The sequence below is a fragment of the Sinocyclocheilus grahami genome, unplaced genomic scaffold (genome assembly GCF_001515645.1).
Source record: "Sinocyclocheilus grahami isolate Dianchi unplaced genomic scaffold, SAMN03320097.WGS_v1.1 scaffold22.1, whole genome shotgun sequence".
NCBI classification, from domain to species: Eukaryota; Metazoa; Chordata; class Actinopteri; order Cypriniformes; family Cyprinidae; genus Sinocyclocheilus; species Sinocyclocheilus grahami.
The window spans coordinates 63,898-74,920 of record NW_015505201.1 but is presented as its reverse complement, the minus strand read 5'-3'; the positions used below and the strand labels follow the sequence as shown (position 1 = coordinate 74,920).

At 36.3% G+C, this 11,023-nt stretch overlaps 1 protein-coding gene across 1 annotated transcript in view; it reads left to right on the top strand.

Annotated features, from left to right (window-relative positions):
- Positions 1–10,466: 10,466 nt before the first annotated feature.
- The window catches only part of LOC107559800 (FYVE, RhoGEF and PH domain-containing protein 4-like), a 38,060-nt gene continuing 37,503 nt past the window's right edge, over positions 10,467–11,023 (top strand). The window contains exon 1 of the mRNA XM_016243771.1: positions 10,467–10,578. Within this exon, the coding sequence (XP_016099257.1) occupies positions 10,509–10,578 (70 nt within the window). The 5' untranslated portion in view covers positions 10,467–10,508. The remainder of the gene's footprint in view (positions 10,579–11,023) is intronic.

The window sequence follows — 11,023 nt, the reverse complement described above, 5'->3', positions numbered from 1 at the left end:
TATTCTCAGAAAAGTGTAATTCATCAAGTGTTAATTTATGAGAGGGGGGGGGGCTGTGTATGTATGAATTACCACCGTTTTGCCGCGTTTCTCTATTAACAGTGAAGCTGTGGCTTTAATTCCTTGAGAAACAACGATGTTACCAGCTTTTTGTTGAGAAAGATAATGTAGCTCTTGAGCGATTAAGCTATTTAGTTGATAAAATTGCGGGGCAGCAGTTTGTTCTTGAATGTCTGAGTGCGCGCGCAGCATGATCTGTGTGAGTGACTGAGCGTGTGTGTGCATTAGATACAGAAGACAGCGCATTAGTTTAGAACTCTTCTAATTTTTATTTTTTAAACGTAGAGAGTGTGTTAATTTGTGCAATGATAACCTACCAGCAATGTAAATAGGATTTTTTTTTAAATATATTAGAATAAGTACGTTACAATATAAATTTATCATAACGAGTACATTATTATTTATGGGCTTAAAAACAAGATGCAAAAAAATCAGAATATTGTACCTGGTGGGGAGTGCCCAATGTAAACATGAAACATGTCATTACCTATATTGTACTGTGGTACAGTTATGGAGGCCCTTCATAATGCAGAGGTCAACTGCCTGCTCTGCCAGTAGTTAGAAATGGCACTTTAGTATGCAGTGTTTAATAAACAGCTGTTTTACTAAATTATGCTGAGGTGAAATTCAGTGCAGTCCGTATCGTGATACGAATTGTATCGTGGCCTCTGTATCGTGATATGTATTGTATCGTGGCTTTGCTGGTGATACACAGCCCTATGTGCTACACTACATTCTTTATTATTTAAATGAAGTAATTAGAACAACGTCAGTCTACATTAATCGACACATTCTTAGGAAATAGTGGGTTCACCGCGAATTATCAGAACTACTTCAGTAAGACAGTAAATAGTGCTTTACCTGGAAACCTAAAGCTGCACTAGATATACATTAGGGGTCGAACGACTTCTGATTTTTTGAAGTCGACTTTTATGTGAAATTTTTAAACATGTAAACCCTGCAGGGTTAAATTTACAATATGTGCTCAACACTGATAACTGTCAGACTTTCGAAATAAATTAAGATTATAATATTTTAATTTTAAAGGAGACATTGGATGCTTGAAGTATCTTACTTTGCATATAAATGTGTCTTAGTAATGTGTGGACACAACCACCCTACAATGATACAAATGCACTCCTTTTTTTTAATCCCCTTTAATCCCCCAATAACCTAAACGGGATAAGTCTCAATTATCAAGCCATTTTGATTTTGGAGTGAACCTTCAATACCACGGCTGAGGTGAGACCCTTGAGCAAGGCACCAAACCCCCAACTTTGTTGGTGTGTGTGTGGCACTGTATGTCGACACGCTGCCCGCAAGGCTATGGGTGCCAACACTCTTTTTATTTTTTATGATTCTTTGCGAATCGCGTTTGCTCTTCCACAGAAGAGAGGGGCGGGGCGAGCAGAGCTCATTAGCATGTAAAGAGATATGCACCAAAACGGCTCGCTGCGAACAGAGCTGGTTTTAACAAGGCAAAAATATAAGGTCCCGCAGTAGTATCAGCAGTTTTCGCATTGCTCAATAGCTAATTACCCTCCTCCATCCCCAACTCCTCCTCTGTCAGTCAGGATTCAGTCTTCTGATTCTCCTTTGAATCAGACTAATTCTAAAATATGTACATAACATTATTGAACTTTAACGATATCTGCAATACATTTATGTTGGTTCTGTTTACCCTTGGAGGGTTATCGCTGCTCTCCCTGCTCTCCTCCATGCTAGACTGCATGGATGCGCAGGGAGTTCTTGCCCAGAACGGAACCATACCGCCAATCCAAACTGTATGCTAATTGTCAATCATCTTTGACTATAGTGGTCCTGATAGAAACATGTTTAAAATCATAACAAGAAATTGTTTATTAGCTATGATACTGTTTTTGAAATCAAATCTTTGCATAGCTATGACAGGAAACACTGGAATCTAACAATGGCTTAGAAAAAACAGTTAACCTTAAAAAAAATAAAGCAAATACATAAACCCTATCGGATAAGCATGTTACAAATGTTTTAAACGTTGGTGTTTCAATTTATGAAAGAACTCCATTAAATCTGTATGTGGGAGTGTGTGTGAAAAAATCAGATGTAACCCCCTTTGTAATCCTTAACATTTTCATAAGTAACTGTAATTTAATTACAAAGTTTTTCTTAGTAACTGTAACTGATTACAATTACTTTTATTTTGTAATTTAACATACGTAATTCCGTTACATGTAACTAGTTACTCCCCAACATATGTTAGACTGCAAAATCAGTTACCAACCCAAGCAGAAGAAAAGCACACGTCTCTTGAGATCTGGGAACCAACACTCACGAGTCCTCCAACTGTTCTGCTTGGCAGGAACTACTGGCCCATTATTTAGTGTGTTTATATTGTGTTGTGGGTTTGTAAAGGACTGGTCATAGCCTGTTTAAAGAACAACAGTTTATTCTTTCTCGCTCTAATCTGTTAGGAAGGAAGAAACTGTTAAAGTGCTTATTTATTTATTTTTTACACTAAAAAGCTTTTCATATTGATTAATTCATGTATGATCTACTAAAACCTTTTTAGAGGGTTCTGGGAATAAAAATCACATTCATTCTTTCTCTAAAGAGAAAATTATTTTGAGCAATTTCCTTATTCATGTCTGATCTACCATTAGCTGAGAAGTCCATTTAATATTATTTTCACCAGAACAATGTGTTTAGTGTGTGAAGTATTTAATTATTGAAGTATTACACAGTCCACAATCTTTGAAAAAGAATGAAAATTTGATGAAAAATGTAATTACCAACAGGCCATCCAAGATGTAGGTGAGTTTGTCTCTTCATTGGAACAGATTTAGAGAACTGAAGAAAGTAATATTATGGACTCGTGTTTTAGCTGGAACCTGGAAGCAACGGTTTAAAGTTAAAAACATATTAATAATGGATTTGTTTCATACAAACACACAGATTTTAACTTCACAAGACATTAACTGATGGACTGAAGTCACATGGATTACTTGTGAATTATTGTGATGTTTTTATCAGCTGTTTGGATTTGCACTTTGACGGCACCCATTCACTGCACAGGATCAATTAATGTGGGCTTGTGAGCCAATGCAAAATTTGTCCAAATCTGTTCCGATGAAAAAACAAACTCATCTACATCTTGGATGGCCTGAGAGTAAATTTTAAGCAAATTTGCATTTTCGGGTAACTATTCCTTTAAATTATTCCTTTAAGACTGTTAAAATGGAAATATCCACACTTATAAAGCATTGTGAATTATGTAAATAGAGACTTGCTAGACTTTCAAACAAATTTGGTAGTATTATATGTTTCAATATTTTGTTTGTATTTAAATATTTTGCAGTGTAGTTGATAAAAAAAATAAATGTATGAAGTTTTATATTGTACCATCATTGTTGATTATCCCCAGTGGTTCCTGGGATTAGTAGTTCTTTCTCTTACTGAAGACATTTCTAGTCATATATCAGTCCTGATTTTTAAATACCTTTTAGCTTTAGATCAAATATTAAATCATCCTGTTGGCAGGCTTGACAAGAGAACTCATACACTTTGGAGAAAAGAATGGATCCAAGGCTGTTTAAAAAGATTGATGGTCAGTATGCTCTGTTGACATTGTGACAGTTGTTCAGTGGGTGATTAGAATGCTTTTACACGTGTGGTCAACCACAAATGCAAATGTTCTGCTGAAAGGAGGGCTGCTCTCTGCTTTTGAAAAACGTATTAAATGCTTTCATGCATCTAAATAATGGCATCACATCCTTCCCATACTTCTAATATATAATATATATGCTCTTATGTATTTATTCCTTCACTTTTATATGCATAGTCCATATACTTTAATTTTTTGATACTTATTACTTTAATTTATTAATACTTAAATACGGTTTATTTTTATTACTGTTAAAAAAATATGAAAATAAACAAATGAGTCTGATTGTCCAGCAGGGGGAGTGGTGCTTTGGCACTCGTGTACAGAAGCCTGTGAAGTCTTCAATTACTAACTCACTACACTGCTGTTCATGTATAAAAGAATGCTTCACAAAACTCAGTGCCCAAAATAAGTGACAAGTATGTGCTGCTTTGTCTGTGTGTTGGCTACTTGTTCTCCAAGTGTTTAGTATATTGTATGCGTGTGTGTGTGTGTGAGACTAGTACAAATTAGATTTGTGTATTAATTACAGTATTTCTTAAAGAGGAGAATAATTACATAGGGAGTGTCAGCTCTGTTTTCCCTTCAAGTGACTATTGATATTAACAGCCAAGTTGGACAGCAATGAGGAACATTTTCGTCTGCTTTCAAGACTTACACCCACAAAAAGCTGTTTTACAGGAAATCTGAACTAGCGTGTTTGTGTTATCATGCACGCTGAGATGGTATTTTGGTGGTGCTGTGAGTTTATAACAAGGACAGGAAGGGCTTTTTTCTCAATAATAATGCACCCGTTTTAAGAACACAAACACTGTACAGTAGTACGGTTTACAGATTCAGTGACTCAACTCAGTGACCCGAGTCATTTCCTATCTGTATCAATACCATGAACACAATAGATAGATGAGATGACAGATGAATTGAATGATTGGTTTAGTTACAGTGCCGTGAATCATATAACCTTAATATACATAATTTTGTGTTCGTAATAACTTGAGATTTCTAATATCTGTAAGTGAAGATCCCTTTTACAATGTACTGTGGCCGTATCATAGTAACATAATACAGTGTTACACTTTGATATATATACTGTGTATCATGATACTAAATGATGACCATATTCATAAACCTTCACATGGTAGGCCTATGTCAAGATTACCTAAAGAACAACAGTTTATTCTTTCTCGCTCTAATCTGTTAGGAAGGAAGAAACTGTTAAAGTGCTTATTTATTTATTTTTTACACTAAAAAGCTTTTCATATTGATTAATTCATGTATGATCTACTAAAACCTTTTTAGAGGGTTCTGGGAATAAAAATCACATTCATTCTTTCTCTAAAGAGAAAATTATTTTAAGCAATTTCCTTATTCATGTCTGATCTACCATTAGCTGAGAAGTCCATTTAATATTATTTTCACCAGAACAATGTGTTTAGTGTGTGAAGTATTTAATTATTGAAGTATTACACAGTCCACAATCTTTGAAAAAGAATGAAAATTTGATGAAAAATTTAATTACCAACAGGCCATCCAAGATGTAGGTGAGTTTGTCTCTTCATTGGAACAGATTTAGAGAACTGAAGAAAGTAATATTATGGACTCGTGTTTTAGCTGGAACCTGGAAGCAACGGTTTAAAGTTAAAAACATATTAATAATGGATTTGTTTCATACAAACACACAGATTTTAACTTCACAAGACATTAACTGATGGACTGAAGTCACATGGATTACTTGTGGATTATTGTGATGTTTTTATCAGCTGTTTGGATTTGCACTTTGACGGCACCCATTCACTGCACAGGATCAATTAATGTGGGCTTGTGAGCCAATGCAAAATTTGTCCAAATCTGTTCCGATGAAAAAACAAACTCATCTACATCTTGGATGGCCTGAGAGTAAATTTTAAGCAAATTTGCATTTTCGGGTAACTATTCCTTTAAATTATTCCTTTAAGACTGTTAAAATGGAAATATCCACACTTATAAAGCATTGTGAATTATGTAAATAGAGACTTGCTAGACTTTCAAACAAATTTGGTAGTATTATATGTTTCAATATTTTGTTTGTATTTAAATATTTTGCAGTGTAGTTGATAAAAAAAATAAATGTATGAAGTTTTATATTGTACCATCATTGTTGATTATCCCCAGTGGTTCCTGGGATTAGTAGTTCTTTCTCTTACTGAAGACATTTCTAGTCATATATCAGTCCTGATTTTTAAATACCTTTTAGCTTTAGATCAAATATTAAATCATCCTGTTGGCAGGCTTGACAAGAGAACTCATACACTTTGGAGAAAAGAATGGATCCAAGGCTGTTTAAAAAGATTGATGGTCAGTATGCTCTGTTGACATTGTGACAGTTGTTCAGTGGGTGATTAGAATGCTTTTACACGTGTGGTCAACCACAAATGCAAATGTTCTGCTGAAAGGAGGGCTGCTCTCTGCTTTTGAAAAACGTATTAAATGCTTTCATGCATCTAAATAATGGCATCACATCCTTCCCATACTTCTAATATATAATATATATGCTCTTATGTATTTATTCCTTCACTTTTATATGCATAGTCCATATACTTTAATTTTTTGATACTTATTACTTTAATTTATTAATACTTAAATACGGTTTATTTTTATTACTGTTAAAAAAATATGAAAATAAACAAATGAGTCTGATTGTCCAGCAGGGGGAGTGGTGCTTTGGCACTCGTGTACAGAAGCCTGTGAAGTCTTCAATTACTAACTCACTACACTGCTGTTCATGTATAAAAGAATGCTTCACAAAACTCAGTGCCCAAAATAAGTGACAAGTATGTGCTGCTTTGTCTGTGTGTTGGCTACTTGTTCTCCAAGTGTTTAGTATATTGTATGCGTGTGTGTGTGTGTGAGACTAGTACAAATTAGATTTGTGTATTAATTACAGTATTTCTTAAAGAGGAGAATAATTACATAGGGAGTGTCAGCTCTGTTTTCCCTTCAAGTGACTATTGATATTAACAGCCAAGTTGGACAGCAATGAGGAACATTTTCGTCTGCTTTCAAGACTTACACCCACAAAAAGCTGTTTTACAGGAAATCTGAACTAGCGTGTTTGTGTTATCATGCACGCTGAGATGGTATTTTGGTGGTGCTGTGAGTTTATAACAAGGACAGGAAGGGCTTTTTTCTCAATAATAATGCACCCGTTTTAAGAACACAAACACTGTACAGTAGTACGGTTTACAGATTCAGTGACTCAACTCAGTGACCCGAGTCATTTCCTATCTGTATCAATACCATGAACACAATAGATAGATGAGATGACAGATGAATTGAATGATTGGTTTAGTTACAGTGCCGTGAATCATATAACCTTAATATACATAATTTTGTGTTCGTAATAACTTGAGATTTCTAATATCTGTAAGTGAAGATCCCTTTTACAATGTACTGTGGCCGTATCATAGTAACATAATACAGTGTTACACTTTGATATATATACTGTGTATCATGATACTAAATGATGACCATATTCATAAACCTTCACATGGTAGGCCTATGTCAAGATTACCCATTCCAAAAACCCATTTTATTACCACAGTACTTTGTTTTTGTATAGAGAAGAGTTACATTTTCCCTACTGGCTTTGTTTTATCATCCGAAAGTGTGATAATATTGTAGGTGGTGACAGTGCCATCCACTCCCTTCCCCTTCCCCCACAAATCACTGACTCATCTGTATTCCTCCTCAGTCTCCCATGTGGCCCTTTCCTTTCGTCACATGACCGGTGCGTGCCCTCCAATAGCATCAACCTCATTTTTGCCCCTCCGCTGAATTACAGCGATACGTGGACTCCAGTGACCCAACCAACCAATGCCAGAAAAGCTGGCATTCTCCAAATATCATAACCACTCTTCAATATTCCTCTAGTTTTTTCTTTTAAGTCACATCCCACCCCTTTATCCCGACAACTAGTAATCCCCCCATTTGTTGGCCCACCCCTACAGCAACACAATAGGGGTAATTGTCCATGCAGCACACACACATTGGCACATAAAGATGGACAGACAAGAGCGTGTGGCGTTTCCCTGCCATATGCCGTCCCTCCTCTGGAATGTGATTATCCTCAGTGGAGAGAAAAACAGAGGCTGAGCGGAAACACAGTGTGCGGGGGAAGCAAGCGAGGGGGAATAGAAGGAGGAGGAGGAGCAGTAAAGCAAGTGTAGAGACGGAGAGAGAGAGAGATTGAGAGGAAGGATGGAGGATGCAGAGTGTGTGGCGGCACAGCTAGAGAGGGAGGGTTCATGAGAGGGCTGTTCAGTCTGGCGTGATTCTCTGGATAAGGACAACGGAACTGAACTGAAGTGGAAATCTCACACACACAGCTGCTGTCTCCAATCCGACGAAGACTCAGGTCAGTGGTGTTTCTTCACATGTAAAGATCGCCGCTGCTGACCACATTTGAGAAGGGCTGTGGCTCTTGAAGCTCTTTAGGTTTATTGCAGAAGTCCGTACAGTTTAGTCTTTTAACTATATAGTATTGAATAGAAACCTGCTGTTTTTTATATTAAAGCATGTTTATGTGTGGTATTTTGTCTAGGGAGATGCGTATTTAACTCTGTAGACACTGAAGCAGCAGTGTGTCTGTACGTGGGTGGATTTGAACGGTGCTTTTGTGTAAAACCTAGAGCAATAACATATTTAAATATTATTTTTTGTGCTGCAGTCACAGTGATGAGCAATCCTGGGGTGAATCAGCCACATTAATGTGAACGCAGACACAGATGCAGAAACAGATGGATGTGGAAACAGGTCTGGGTGCTTCATGGAAGCAGGTGGAGATCTGTCTGTGTGTGTGTGTGATCAGTATCCAGACACCAGCAAACACCACACAGCTATCAGATTAAGCAGAGAAGTATCTCTTTACAGGATCAGGAGTGTTAAGACTCATTAACGTGCTAAATAACACATACAGTGGGTACGGAAAGTATTCAGACCCCCTTAAATTTTTCACTCTTTGTTATATTGCAGCCATTTGCTAAAATAATTTAAGTAAAAAAATTTTCCTCAATGTACACACAGCACCCCATATTGACAGAAAAACACAGAATTGTTGACATTTTTGCAGATTTATTAAAAAAGAAAAACTGAAATATCACATGGTCCTAAGTATTCAGACCCTTTGCTGTGACACTCATATATTTAACTCAGGTGCTGTCCATTTCTTCTGATCATCCTTGAGATGGTTCTACACCTTCATTTGAGTCCAGCTGTGTTTGATTATACTGATTGAACTTGATTAGGAAAGCCACACACCTGTCTATATAAGACCTTACAGCTCACAGTGCATGTCAGAGCAAATGAGAATCATGAGGTCAAAGGAACTGCCTGAAGAGCTCAGAGACAGAATTGTGGCAAGGCACAGATCTGGCCAAGATTACAAAAAAAATTCTGCTGCACTTAAGGTTCCCAAGAGCACAGTGGCCTCCATTCCTTAAATGGAAGACGTTTGGGACGACCAGAACCCTTCCTAGAGCTGGCCGTCCGGCCAAACTGAGCTATCGGGGGAGAAGAGCCCAAAGATCACTGGAGGAATGGCAGAGGATCCCTAAATCCAGGTGTGAAAAACTTGTTGGGTCTTTCCCAAAAAGACTCATGGCTGTATTAGTTCAAAAGGGTGCTTCTACTAAATACTGAGCAAAGGGTCTGAATACTTAGGACCATGTGATATTTCAGATTTTCTTTTTTAATAAATCTGCATAAATGTCAACAATTCTGTGTTTTTCTGTCAATATGGGGTGCTGTGTGTACATTAATGAGGAAAAAAAATTAACTTAAATGATTTTAGCAAATGGCTGCAATATAACAAAGAGTGAAAAATTTAAGGGGGTCTGAATACTTTCCGTACCCACTGTATGTAGTAACCATCACAGACGGCTAAGACTGCTTTAGCACCTCGGTTCAAGCGCTTTACGTCAATCTCTCTGTGTCTCTTTTTAAGGATGAACTTTGTCTAAGGTGTTTATCATCAAATATAGACATTAGATATAAGCTGAGGAAGAAGAAAGACAACTTTTACTATTACTAGTATTACACTAGTTCTAAGTTTGGAATAATTAATATTTTTGGAAGAAGTCTCTTATGCTCATCAAGGTTGCATTTATTTGGTAAAGAATACAGTAAAGACAGCAATAGTATTACAATTTAAAATAGCTGTTTTCTATTTTAATATATTTTAAGATGTAATTTACTCCTGTGTTGGCAAAGCTGATTTTTTGCAGTCATTACTCCAGTCTTCAGTGTCACATAATCCTTTAGAAATTATTGTAATATGCTGATTTAGTTGTTGTCAGTTATTACTGGTGATCAGTTATTATTAATGGTTATTTTTTATTATCAATATTGAAAACAGTTTTTGCTTAATTTTTTTGTGGAAACAATGACTTTTTTTTACTTCAACATAATAATAAGAAATGTTTCTTGAGCACCAAATCAGCGTATTAGAATGATTTCTGAAGGATCATGGGACACTGAAGTGCAGTTGCTTTTATTTTTTCTTTTTTTTTCTTTCTCTGGACGTGTTGGTAGCATGGTGCATCATCTAAGCTGATGTTTATAGTGTCTATGTTGTTGTTGAATGAACATTCACTCATAGTCAGTGTACTGCTTCTCATGTTGGCTGGGAAACCGGTTTTGTGACCAGTGAGGGGAAGGAGTGAGACAAACACAGGAAGGACAAAAAAAAATTGTTATGAGTGTCACTTATAAGACGAGTTGCATATTGTGGGCATTTCCCTATTTCTTAGCGTATTGATGTCTGCTTAAGATGGAGAAACATCTTAGGAACGTGAGAAAAACGCAGACCAGGACACACAGGAGAACCAAGAGCAGAGCAGGTATTTTCCTCCCTTTTTTTCTTTTTTTTTTTTTTGTGCGTTTCCTTATGCATCAAATGGCATGACCTTCAGCTCACATATATTCATGCCAAGATCTCACATTGTACTCATGATATGTAACGGTCTTGTTTTTTTTTACCTCTGCAAATATTACAGTCAGATAGAGAGATGCTTTTTGTCTGAATTTTCTTAATAACAACACACAAACAGATCATTTATATATCTGTTGGTATGCGTTTTAAATATGTGTGAGGAGTTTGCTGTAAGTTCTAGCATGTATGAACAGGTGAATCTCACACAGCAGGTCAAAAAAACGTGTCCAGGCCATATATCACCCCAAAATCAAAAGAAATATGACAATATGCAATTATTTTTTACTTGAAGAAAATACAATTTAACCATAAGCATATTTCCCCCAAATTCTCATGATTGTAATAAATAAATA